Source organism: Salminus brasiliensis, chromosome 5, assembly GCF_030463535.1.
Source record: "Salminus brasiliensis chromosome 5, fSalBra1.hap2, whole genome shotgun sequence".
NCBI lineage: Eukaryota > Metazoa > Chordata > Actinopteri > Characiformes > Bryconidae > Salminus > Salminus brasiliensis.
In genome coordinates this window covers 16471610-16485021 of record NC_132882.1, presented here as the reverse complement: position 1 = coordinate 16485021, position 13412 = coordinate 16471610, and the positions used below count along the sequence as shown (strand labels likewise).

General features: G+C 39.9%; 1 protein-coding gene across 2 annotated transcripts; it reads right to left on the bottom strand.

Moving 5' to 3' along the window:
* Window positions 1–1270: 1270 nt before the first annotated feature.
* cnot10 (CCR4-NOT transcription complex, subunit 10) lies at window positions 1271–12774 on the bottom strand. Of its 2 annotated transcripts, none has more exons than XM_072679619.1 (19): window positions 12609–12774; window positions 11097–11191; window positions 10832–10993; window positions 10440–10590; window positions 10013–10152; window positions 9308–9394; window positions 8844–8927; window positions 8402–8519; window positions 8022–8171; window positions 7283–7485; window positions 7085–7206; window positions 6581–6760; window positions 6177–6257; window positions 4816–4929; window positions 3614–3744; window positions 3468–3503; window positions 3193–3320; window positions 2089–2164; window positions 1271–1665 (listed from the first exon to the last, which is right to left on the bottom strand). In XM_072679619.1, exons 1-19 carry the CDS (start codon window positions 12625–12627, stop codon window positions 1499–1501), a joined length of 2244 nt encoding a protein of 747 aa, XP_072535720.1. In that variant the 5' UTR covers window positions 12628–12774; the 3' UTR covers window positions 1271–1498. The 2 variants fall into 2 exon arrangements, with proteins under 2 accessions (XP_072535720.1, XP_072535721.1); XM_072679620.1 differs by having other exon boundaries at window positions 10013–10149.
* Between the last annotated feature and the right edge of the window lie 638 nt (window positions 12775–13412).

Below are 13412 nucleotides of genomic sequence, written 5' to 3'. Positions count from 1 at the left end.
TGGCCACCAATGTAGATTGAGGAACCAGTGTGGATACATACCAGAGAGCCAGGGGTCAAGGCAGGGCCCTGCCCAAAAGGTCAACGCAGAAAAGGCTTACGACCACAGGATAACCAGAATGGCTATGCAGATGGCCTCTTAAAATAACTGGTTGAAACCGGGTTTGCACACGCAAACAGCTGTCCATTTATCAGTGAGATTCTCCTCATCTGTTCTTAAATCTTTTATTAAAGCATTTGTTTGTGTTCAGAAATCTGAAAGTAATGGTATATTTCCTTTTTTTGGACTTATATGGTTTTGTTATACATTTTCTATTTAAAAAAAGGAAAAAACACTTACAGTGCACCTGGTTTACTGAATTGTATTGCATGTAACTGCATTTAAATGAAAACATCTAAATGTACAGTATTAAGAGGTATTCTGTTTGAAGTCGCACAGTTCCTTTTAATGTCTTTAAGAAAGACTGCCACTCGCTTTCTCTGGGAGATCATTGACCGACCGTCAGAGGGAGATCTGCGTAACAATGCAAAGAGATGGGGGAGGGTAAAGAGGTTTAGCATGAGAAAAGCTGAAAACATGGGAAAGGGGACTGGCCACCCTCGAGATAGGGAGACAAAGAGGGGAAGGGGAGGGACCACACATGAAAGAAAGAGGTGGCCTGTCCACCCCCTCAGTGGACTGGCCAGAATGCAGGTCAGCATGAAGAGTGCATTCCACAGTGAGCAGTGATCTGTTTGAGGCTTGTGGCAACCACAGAATGGACACTAGTCCAAACCCTGAAGCTCATGAGAAGTTTTGATAAAATGTGTATTGATTTGTGGGAAATTTTATATATTGCAATATATTTGCAAAGAATTGTGACAATATTACTTACAGTATAGAGGCATTCATCAGATTAATTACTCTGGGAATGAAATGACATTCATGACATTTTTACGCTTGGTAAAAATTCCAACTAAATGAATGTTCTAGTGAGCCATTTTTGATTAGGGTTCTCTTTTGAAGAAAGAGCATATAACCTACTTAAGTATTTGATAGCTGGTAAAGGCTACCCCCCCCCCCCCCACACACACTTTGTAAGCCTCTAATTAGTGTCAAATTAAAATTGATGTGAAACACTGGGAACTATTGAATAATAAGCCTTGCAATTGAGTGAGCTGCTGACCAGGTTTTTTAAAATAAAAAGAAAAAGGTACTATGAAAATAGAGAAAGCAGCCTTAGTGATTACAGAAACAGATGGCACTTTCACACAACCTGAAAACCACCACATTAGTGTAAATAAAATTTATTTAGGATTTCATAAACCCCAGGTGATGTCAATATACAGTTTTAACAGATGATGAGTTCTCAGAAAGCAACCACTCTTCAGTGGAAAGAGATGAATCCCACTCAACCTTCATGTTTCTTCAGCCAACCTCTTTCACCGAGCTGCTCCAGGCTCATAAATAGTAAAGAGTGTTAAAAAAGGTGTATGACACTGGGGTGTGAGTATGTACATCATTTGCGCTGTACTTGTGTGAAGGAAGATGGCATCTGTATGGGCTGAATGGGCTGCCCTGGCTGGAAAGGCGGTGGCTTCTTGCGCAGGTCTGGTGAGGACGAGGGCTTGACTGACGGGAGTAACTGGTTCCGTTTGATGATCTGGAGAGCCAGCTGTGTGTTACCTGCAAGAGCCAAGCAGATCAATCAACCTCGTTTATACTAAAACTGTAGATACTGATTATCTGTTAAGGAAGATGGATGGAGGCAGGAGATAAGTTCTGTAAAACTCACTTTATACAGGACACAATGATAAATAAACCTTGCATCTCCAAAACTTTACAGGAGAAGAAGGGGGGGGGGTGGCTTTGTTTCAATAGAAGTCCATGTAAAAAAAAGTCATTCTGGGCGTTTCTGCTGGTTCATTCACCATAAACAACTGATTTATATTATTTCAAAAAAGCAAAAAAAAAAAAAAAAAAAAAAAAAAAAAAAAAGGTAAAGAGAGATACAAGGTGTATATATATATATATTATATATAAAAAATTAAAAAAAAAAAAAAAATAGTAGTGTTGACTTATAGCTCAAGATCTGGGCCTTGATCATACCATTTTGCAGCTCTAGGTAGACACCCAATAGAATAGCTTCTGGGGGAATCTCCTTTGGATTGACCATAGAAGCAGCCTACAGAGGAAGATAAGGAAACAAAAAGATGGTAATGCAAGCCTGTACTGAACTTACTACAGGGGGTTTTGCTACATACTTTTTAAAGAAACTACGACCATTTTAGCACTTCAGTCCACCAAAGCAAGATCAACCAGTCTTACGCTTGATTTGACTAATGACTAAGTAGAGTGTCTACTGTTTGATCCGTTACTGGTATGTTGTGTTTGTGTTTTCATTTAAGGGCAAATTGACGTAGTGGTGATTTTATATCCCGCTGCTAACTGTAAGATCAAATGTAAGACTGGTGTTGAATGTTAACAGATTGAATTAACAGCACTTTTTTTTTTTTAACTGCTAACGTTTTGTTTTGTTTTTTTGACCATTTGAACCATTTGTAGTCCCAGGCTAAAGCAGCTATTTGCAATCTGTGAGTTTTCAATTTTGACCGATAAGTCGGCTTCGCAGTCTCTTCTGCCCTTGTTCTGTGAGTAATCACTAAAAGAACACAAGTGTGATGCCCTCCAGACGAGGGAGCAGAAAAACAGCGTTTAAAATGCCATCTTGATAAAACCCGGTATTTCCAGGTCCTGCTATGCCACAAATGTGTTCATAACCAAAGTACACAGAGCCCAAAGTATCATTTACAAGCAAAATGCACTACTGCTAACAACAGAACCAGTAATATCAATAATGTTCATACTACAATATGCCTTTGTCAGACTAAGTGGAACAGTGCACATGGGAAAGCTATGGAGAAATCAAAGAATAGGCAGTAAAAGCGAAAGCAAACTAAACCCTCCTGTAAGAAGAATCCACAAGCTGGCAAACACACACACACACAGCAAAAATGGAAGTGTATGAACACAGTGCAATTAAGCAAGTAACCAAACACAGCATAATTACAGAAATACAATAACTACAATTATTTAATTTTGAAGGCATTAATCACAGAATAATCAACACATCATATTGCTATTAGTCACGTTCTCCCATATTGCTTCTTTGTGGAAAAGTTTAGTAGTAGTTTGTTTTTTTTGTTTTTTTACCTGATGGAGGCACTTGCGTGCTTTCTCATATTCACTCCGGAGACAGTAAGCACTGCCTAAGTTAAAAAGCATCATGGCCCTGGCAGAGCTGACTGTACTGGGGTAACAAAGAGGTGTCTGCTTCCCTGCTACAAAACACACACAGACAAAAAAGATTAAGACCACTGCACACATAAGCTGGTCAAAGAACAAACCACAGTCTGCTCTAATTTTAATATGTTTTATTAAACTACACTACACTGGTCAGTGACAAAATTCCAGCTGGGAATACTCACAAGATTCCACTGGCTCCAGATCACCTTTATCTGAACCTGCAGGTTCAGGACATAATTTGTTTATTTTAAAAAAATCCAACACCTCAACCAAAATCATCAGTGACATTCTCCTTGTTTAAAGATTGTATGTATACATGTGTGTGTACCTTGATCTTGTTCACTGGGTGACACTCCTAGCGACACATCAGTAACATTCTCAGGGTTAAGGTGAGCGATAGCATCAGAGATTCGGTCCAAAGAGATCAGAGCTTCAGCAGCATATAGATGACCCAGGAACCTGCAGACAGACATAACCCTGTTATTGCCTACCAGACACAGTGTTATCACCACAACTGAACTCAGAAACTGAGCTAAATGGCTGAGAAGGCTCATTTCCATAGCAGAACTCAGAATAAAGAAATTAATTTCAGATTAAGCAATTTGAGCTGCAGTCAACTGTATATGGCACTTATGCTACTGAATAGTACATAAGATAAAATGATTGGGGAAAAAAAAATTATACAGAAAGAACCAATTTAAAAACTAAACTTTTCGGCCATTGGTTTTCAAGGACTTCTTAAATAAATGAATGCAATGGCTCCATTTACCAATCTGTAAAAGTAAGCGTGGGCAATGTGGCAAACAACAGCTATTAGACAAAAATGTCCCTCTCCATTTTACCGTTTTCATTTTAAGACCTAAATCTAGCAGTTGTTCTTTATATTGCATCACAAGTTTATGATGAGTGGGCCAATAGATTTTTTTTGCTCCACTGACTTCCATTGAAAGTTAGGATTTTCTCCTTCTCCTATAAAGCTGATATTTCAGAGATACAAAGTTGTTGTGTGACAGAGACAATATAACTTAATATTTTAAGACATTTTCACCATACATAAGATGCAAAAATATTAAGGGTTTTTATGGTTCTATAAAGGTGGTATAAACAAAGCACTGCACATACTGCGCTACTCTCAAATTTAACAGCAGTATTTACATCCCCCATGTGATGAACCATACAGCTGGTCAGAAAGTAAATGACAATATCCAAGATATGCTCATAAAATCATATTGTGAAATAATTTAAACACAATAACATTTTAGACTACATAGCCTTATGTTTTTTTATTGTTATAATAAAAAGAAGATGTATTCAACTAAAATAAATGTATTTAAAAGAAGGCAGGGTACCTAGAGGAATTTACCAAAAAAATTAAATAAAAAAAAAAAAAAAAAAATCCTGTGGCTGGACTGGTTGAACCATACATTCATTTACCGGTCATTCAGGTATCCACCCAAAAAAAGGATAATACTGATCTTTAGAGTGGAATGCAAAAGGGCTTTGAGGAAAGGCATGAAAGTTGAGACTTACTTGAGGGATCCTGACAACTTGGGCTGATGTAGGAGCTTATCTGCATGGTTAAGAGCCATCAAATTGTCCCCAAGGGCCAAAGCCACGTACGCACTACAGGCTAAAATACAGCACCTGTGTGTGAGAGTTACACAGAAATACAAGATACTGATCAACATTTTAAACACTGCTGTTCAATATCTAACGCAAATTCAGCTCCTGAGGAGGACAGAATTAAACTCCTGAACAGTCAGAAACAGGTAGAGTATGTTCTCAGGGAATGAATCACACACTCTAGGAGATTTAGATAAATTTTTCCATGGCGCCACATTCACTTGTTTAGTCAATAAATGAGTGCAGGAAAACGTCTGGCTTCTGTGACTCAAAGATTGTCATGGATGCCAGACATAGCCAAGTTACCCCCAGCACCACCTCAGAAACTGCAAATACTTAAAGGTTTAGATGCTGTCTGGCCCGAATGTTTAAAAGAGCGAGGTAACGAAGTGAGGTGACTGAGCCAACAGGAGAGTTTACCATAACTTCTTTGAGAAACATGACTTGCTCTGTAAATTGTTTTTTCTTTTCATTTGCATGTCATCCAAGTAAAAAAAGTAAATCAAAGTTTAAAAAAGAAAAAAAAAAGAAAAACTGGAGGAAACAGGAAACAAAGCTCTGTGGGTTTATTTCAATATTATTATTATTATTATTTATTTTTCCCCTTTTACCTGCATGCCAGTGTATTACACTTCCTATGAACTCCAGATCATACTAAACACAGTAATTAGTAAGTAGCCTGTCCTAAAGGTAACACTGAGTGGAGGTAATGTTAATAATTGCACTCCTTCGTAACTATCCACTTTGTTCTGTTTCCCGTTAGCTCCAGCTCTGCCACAAGTCCATCATTAAAGGGGTAAGGGGAATGAAAGGGAGGAGGGGGATGGTTGGGGGTGGGATTGGAGAGCAGGCCCAGGACTCTCAGCGGCTGGCTGGGACACAAAAGGCTTCCAGGATTCCGGGAAGTGAAACCTGAGTAAGTGGCAGCTATGCTCGTAAACGTGTCACCGCATCAGGGTGTCAATCCAGGGTCACCCCTCAAACCCACCCACCCTTTCCTTTCGACCGCGTCCGGATAGCCAGCCGAAGCAAACAAATGAAAAACGCCCGGAGCCGAGCTGGAGAAAAGGTGACAAGGAGTATGGGCGGAAGGGAGAGAGTTGAGCATTTTATATATTTAAAAAAAAAAAAAATACATAAAAAAATAGGTCTTTAAAAGACAAAGTGTGCTTTTGAATTATTTTCTACAAGGGCAAGGGTGGAAAAATATGAAAGGAGGGATAAAAGGTGAAGGCCCAGTTATATTTAAGGGATTTCTTTGATCTTACCTGAGGTTCTCAATTTCCTGTTTTCTGAGAGGTGATGAAGGGGCAGCAGGAATGAACTTGTCCCCCTCTTGGCCCTTTCCACTGTAAATTAAAGCATGTGGGTTTAATGTGGGATTACTGGACCAACTATTCCAACTAACCCACAACCTATTCCATGCTCAAGTAAAGAGTGAGGTGTTAGGGGGTTACATATATCAGAGGATCAACTTTTTTTTTTTTTTTTTTTTAAATACACACACGTGTATTAGTCTCTTTCAGAGTCAGCATTTCACTGTTATTTACTTTGTAAATGAAGTCAGATTCACACAGATGAGAGTGTGTGATGTAAATGTTTATTGCCTACTGTTGTTCAGTAGTGCTCTGGGCATGTGTGGCATTTTCACACATTCTGTAAGTGTGCCCACCTGCAGGCATCGCTGTTCTCACTGCCGCTCTCCGTGCTGCCTGATTGGCTGGAGCTCTTTGAGCCGTTGTCCGGCTTACTCTCGTGTTGTTGGTGCTCTGGCAGTAAAAGCAGGGCATTTCTCAAACAGATCGCTGCAAATTCCATACTGGCCACGGGGATCGCTGCTGACTGGCCCTCACTTCGATACAAACAAGCACACATCAAAACAAAGCATTTTCCAAAATCACAGTAATGCATCTGAAAAAGGCATCAGTGCTAGCATTCATCCTTCCACAGACATTCAAAAATGGAACACTGCCATCTTCTGGAAGGAAAACATCAGTACAGGTTCCCAAGGGGAGTAAAAATAGTTGCGCTCCTGGACAACATCCAAACCACAGTGTAAAACAAGAGAGAGAAAGGTTATGCCTACAGCAATCTTACATTAAGAAGAATAGACAAGTGAAAAACAAGCCTGCAGGAGAGCAGTTAATAAAACCACAAATGCAGCAAGGCCACATACCTGTAGGTTGTATTTTGCGTAGACTGTGATGCCAAGACGATCTTGCGATGATACCCCTGCCCAACAATGGACTGAACTATCCCTTTTTTACTGGGTAGACCTTTACTTTCCTGTTCAGAACTCTGAAGAAGACAAAATTAGTAAGTTCAGTCAACAGTTGAACATTTCGAAAACACCTGTGGAGATTTTCTCTCTTACCCCTTTGTTGGCAGCGATGCAGCACTCAGCGAGCCGTAACCAGAGACGTGGGTTCGAGTGGTACACCTGCACCGCCTCCATCAGACACTCAAAGGCAGCCAGCGGTCGACCAATATGCAGCAGCTGAATGCCACAATTATAGAGCAGCTCATAGCGCTTATTTGCCAGGAGAGCGCACATTGGGATGCCTGTGAACTTTTTAGCTTTGAGAAAACAAAAATAAAAATGCAACTCATTAGTCCATTTGGCAAGACTTCAGTTACTCAACACAATAAATGATGACAACATTTACACTGCTCCACTAAATATGAGACAGAGAGGACATCTGGACTAGCAAGCAAATGGCAAATGTTGAGATGAAAGTAAGGTAGCACTGACTAAAGCTCAGTAATGTCAGTATTTACTTTTCAAATTCTTGTGAATCATACAGACCAAGAGGACCCGATCCTACACTTGTGGAGTGTAATTTATTTTTACACCACTGCTGTAAATACAAATCATGCTTTAAACCCCCCCCCCAATTTGACTATGGTTATGCATAGTTACAAGACAGATGTCTTGTGCACCTCCACTATAATTACATAGTGCAGTTAGCAGTGTTTGGGACCCAGAGTGGCAATGACCGAGACAACTTTTTTATTAAAAGCCAGTGGGCCATCAACATGGTTTTGGAGCTGCTATTATAGTGTAAACTGCTCTTTTAATGCTGCCTTTAGTAAATCAAATCGTGGTCACTCACCCTGGCCGTTTTTGCCATCTCCTAGTTGTGCACATGTGTGGTCATTCTCTTGAAGTGCTTTCTTAAAGTAAAAGATGCCCAGGTTATGTTTCCCCATGGCAAAGTGGATACAACCCAAATTATTCCAGAACATGCAACGCACACATTCACCTACAAGGAAAGAGAAAGGGTTTACCCACAATCATCCATCTTTCAACACAAACCAATCACTAAGGCAATAATATCAAAAACAATACCCGTATCATTCCCCTTAATTATCTTCGCAGTGACGCCACAAATAATTCATAAGGTGATATATTGGAATGCAAAATGTTAGTCTGAAGTAAGGAACTCTTCAATAGACACTGCTAAATCATTTTAAATGGATGTGCATTGTGTACCCGTTTTAAGAGGTCCAGGATGCTCAGCAATATTGGAGCTGTTGAGGAGTTTCACAGCTTTACGGTAGTTTCCCCTCAGATACTCAAAATTACTCTTCAGGAAGAGGGAAGGTGCAGACTAAGAGAGGGAAATACATACATAGTCAGTCTACTAAACATCCAATAGTAAAAAAATAAACCAAAAATATGCAGAACCACCACTTTTATAAGTCGCTCTGGATAAGAGCGTCTGCTAAATTCCGGAAATGAGGGCCTTGCTCAAGGGCCCAACAGTGGCAGCTTGTCAAACATGGGTATCAAACCCACAACCCTGTCATTAATTTTGCTCATAGAGCATCCATTGCTCCATAGAGCATCCACAGAGCCACCACTGCCCCTATTCATCCTTTCTACATAAATTATGGTGGTATTGTGCCTCTACAATAAGGCAAAAATTACTCACGTTTCCAGCTGTGTTCATAACAGACTTGATCTCCCTTTTACAGGCCTTCAGGGACTTCATCTGAATATAAGCTCGCACTTTATACTGCAAAAGAAAAACAGGGATAAGTTTATACATATATAAAAAGGCACTCATTCACTCAGAAATTGGTGCTTTTCTCCAAATGTTAGTTGTTAAGTTAGTAGTTTTTACCCAATATATGGATCTACCCCATAATACCACAGTGGGGCAGCACCTGTTTGGAGGTTTTTTTTAAATCCCTAACTTATGCCCAGATATGGCTAAACTTAGACTATAAGGAAAATAGGAACAAAGTCATCCTCACACTAAAGACTTTTCCCACATGGCATCTATGGGAACTAAACTAAAATACCAGCAATAGGATGAGCTCTTCATGGCCAGAGAACTCCTACTAGCCTATAGCCATTCCCAACTATCAACACAACAGAATTTTAAGCATTCACCTGGTGCATTCGAGACTTGGCTGCCTCGATCATGGCAGCAAACTCAGCTTTTTGAGCAGCGGAATCTCTGGCTGAGTTGTTGTTACCCTACAAATAAAATAGAAAAACGGACATTTGATTAGTAATAGTATATTAACAATAAGAGTATTTGAATTGACACGGGCAGCTTAAATCTATTACAAGTTTGCTACTACTTGTCACAACTATCTGAAACCAGTGTGATTACAGTTGCTTAGTTCCACATTTAAGTCTGTCTAAGTAACCTGTTCTCCATTCAGGCCCCTGTTCTTATCCTCAATAGGATCTGCTGCCTCCCTTACTCGATTCCTGTGGATGCAGAATTTGCACTTTGCACTTCGAAATGGCACCTGGACAGACAGTCTCCACTTGAGTGTAAATACAAGATTCCTTAATCATTGCAAAAGTTCTTCATTAAAAGTTGACACCGATTCTTGTTTTGTGACCGTACATAAAGTCTTACTAAAAAACAAACAAAACTTGAACTAAAAGCAGGTTATTAATACTATACATAAAAGCATCTGTGCTGCTAAACAGGGTTCTGTTGCTGTCTCAACTAAAACACCACAGCCCTTCTTTGCAACTACACTGAGAGGGACCAGAGAGTAAAAGCAAAAGATGGCATGACATTAGCAAACTAGCAACTATTGGCAGAAACACACTGGTTTTTGGCTCAGTTTTCCTTACCTCGCCTTTACCATTCTTGCTGTTGCCTTGTACTGAGAGCTTCTCCAGAACGGCAAGGAGATGCAGTGCTTTCTCTGGCTGGAAGGTAAGCAGGTAAAGGTCCACCAGCAGGAAGCACACCGCCTGAGCAAACTTCTCTTCTAGGACAGAGAACGCCATCAAGCCATGCCACTTTACCGCACTACACCAGGAGGTAGCAGAGCGGGAGCTTCGACACTCAGAGAAAACTAGATTACATGACTACAATGACTTCAAGATTCATAGTTTTATTTTATAATTAATGCAGCAGCAGTCAAACATTGCTGCTATGAATGCATGCACTGATCAGTGTACTACTAGATTCAACTAAATATGAATGACCATGCACTTATACACACATTCAAAAGTACTGATTGCTGAAATGGATGATTCAAATTCAGGAACATACCAAAAGGTTCCAGAAACTGGTAGAGCTTTTCTCCAATAGATATGGCTTCTGAGTACTGCCGCATATGGTAGTGAATGATGGCTTGATTGTAATAGAGGATGCTGTTTTCTACATCATCTAAACCGTCAATGTCCTCCACCGCAGTGTGAACCTACAAAAACATTAGAAAACACTCAGGCTTAAGGAAAACAAGGCCCATGTTTGTCTGGATGGCCTTTAAATTATAAACCAACTACGCAGGCACTTCACATGCAGGGAATTCATTAAATCTAAGGAGATTGCAGGCCCATACAGGGATTGAGTCATGGACTATATTTTGAAAATCATGTCATTTATTAAAAAAAACCCCAAAAAAAACAAACTAAAAAAAACAGAGCTACATATTTTCTTACCTGATTTTTTATTGTCATTAACGTCTGCTTCAATGTGCCAGTGGTTGCCTGCCCACTTCTGTAAAACTCAGCAACAGCTTTGTTCATGGCAATCTTATAGTCCTCCTTGTTCAGTTCCTGAAGACTTTCAAGTTGTTTCAGAGACTCCTCATAGTTGCCAGCCTTAAGTGAAAGCAAGTGGAGTGAAGTGGTGAATGACACTGAAAAGGTACAAACTACAAGTAATACTTTATAACAGGTCAGCTGTTGTATAAAAGTATAATACCGTAAATGATTCAAAAGCATTCGTGGCCATCTCCTTCTCTTGGTCTGAAATCCCAGGGGAAGAGGCGTGGTCATGTTTCATGTCACCGGCTTGGTCTTAAAAAAGAATTAAAGTGCAAAGCAGTTAACCAAACTGTTTGACAGCATGATGAACGCTGTCAAACGCTGCAGAGCTCTCAAGTGTGGAATCATGGACTCCGAATGCAATCCAAATGCTTATACAGTAATGGTAAAATGCCCATGGTTTGTCCTTTACCTCAAATACAGTCAATGTATGTTTGGCGTTTGAGGTTTTCTGCTTCTAGTTTTGTAATCCTGTGCCAACAGTGCTAGGCTACAATATATCATGGCAAAATGATATATTAAATGTGCATACAGTATATGATGGCATGTCAAAGATGATCAGTTTAAGCCAGTCTGAAACCAAAGGATTATATTATATATGTTATACATATATGCATATGAATGAAACACCACTTCTTTAGGCTGAGCTTTTGGATAATGCATATTAACCCTTTATACTGTGGTCCATTCATATTGGGCAGGGCAATTTCTGGCTTGGAAACAAACATCCTGACAGCAAGATACTGTTTGCAATGTCTATATATCAATAGTTCTTGACTTTTGACCTTAAGTGAGTTGTTGCACATCCTACAGCCCCCCAGTGACACAAGTGTGTGTTTGTATGTATGCAAACAAACAAAAATAATAATAAGTAACAACAACAACAACACTTAAGTGTAAATTGTGCTAAGGACTGAGCCAGTGCTGTTTTACATCGATTACACAGATTAAGGGTGCAAACCGCGCCACCTGCAGGCGAAACATCGCCTCTGCAGAAGAATTTAAGGTGGACCGAAAAACTCGAATAAGAAACCAGATTCATCCTGGATGAAACGTAGCTACATATAATCGCCACGCGTTGATATGGACGTTAAAACAAGTTAACGTGTTAATAATTTAGATCGGCCTCTGTACTTATGATTAAGCTGTCTTTCTGTCGGAGTGAAGGACAAAATGAATTAGGCTAGGATGCAATACCACCCTAACGATACTCCCATTAACCCCAGTGCCATTGTTTTAGCTAGATCACATCTCAGCAATATCAAAACATCTCGCTAACGTTAGTATATTCTACTCTTCATCTATCGCTAGCGAAAGGCTTTGCATTAAATGTTTGTATAAAGTTAAAGTTAACCTACTGTGCCTGCTAGGTTAGCTAGCTAGCTAACTTAGCTAGCTATGCTAGCTAGCTAAGCCAGCTGCCCTGCTGCAGTGCTGTTTGCTGTCCACAGCTGACTGAGCTGCTCACTTTAACGGATCACACATGCGAATAAAAACAGGTTAACTGGAGTCTGAGAGTCACAGCAGCGGTGAACAGTCAGCAGCACGTAGCTAGCCCTTTGACAGGGGCAGGTAAATAGTTAGCTAGCTAGCCTGCTAGCAATCTGGGTTAGCTAGCTAGCTACATAGCTAGCTCCTCTTTCCCTGGGTGATGATTAAAACAGCTTACCAGAATTGCTTTCAGCCATTTTCTGAGAGTGGTTCGCCTGTCTGAAAGCGTGTTTACTCCAGTGAGGAGACGCTCACTCAGGGATTTTCTCCGTCTACCTAACTTATATAGAACTAGCCCAAGGCTCATCAGTGTGTAGCCGCTGTTACTAGCCTGCTTTCGCTTCGTTCAGGATTTCTGCGATGAGAAATAGACCAGCGGATCCTACAGATCGCCACCCGCCGGTGTGGAGGAGAAACACTGGGCAGTGCGAGTTGGGGAGAAGGGCGGTCTGAGTCTCTGGGTGAACTCTAGAGGACGACAGATAACGTTAAGTGTGCTGCAGCATCTCGAAATAATTAGCTACCTTTTGGGGGGAAATAATTACTTACTGTTAGAATGTGATCGTCTCAATGTTTGTATCCTAGAATAATTAATTTCCCTGAAACGTAATTTTAAAACAAATATTTTTTTTAATTAATTATATCTACTTTATATAAATCTAATATATAGCCATTATAGCCACATATATTCATATATATCAGCAGGGATTGTTTTACAAAATAGATATTATTATATATAATTTTTTATTTACCTACTTAAGACTTTTTCCCCACAAAGATCTACAGTTTCCATTTCGGTTCAGTTAATTCTCTTCTTGGTGGTGGTTTGTAGTTTGTAGAGCTGGGGTTGGGATAAAGCACTGCATTTGTTTTTGTTTGTTTTAAGAAAAATATCAGCAGAAGATTGTGTCAGCAGTGTACACCAGTAGCTGATTAGGTCATTAGCAACATGAGATGCACTGTTATAGGCTGTGGAAATACT

Coding starts and splice junctions, on each gene's coding strand:
- cnot10 (XM_072679619.1), bottom strand. Junction 8,928..9,307: donor CCAAGTCTCGAATGCACCAG/GTGAATGCTTAA, acceptor TTTCTTTTGCAG/TATAAAGTGCGAGCTTATAT. Junction 8,172..8,401: donor TCCTGGACCTCTTAAAACGG/GTACACAATGCA, acceptor CTTTCCTTGTAG/GTGAATGTGTGCGTTGCATG.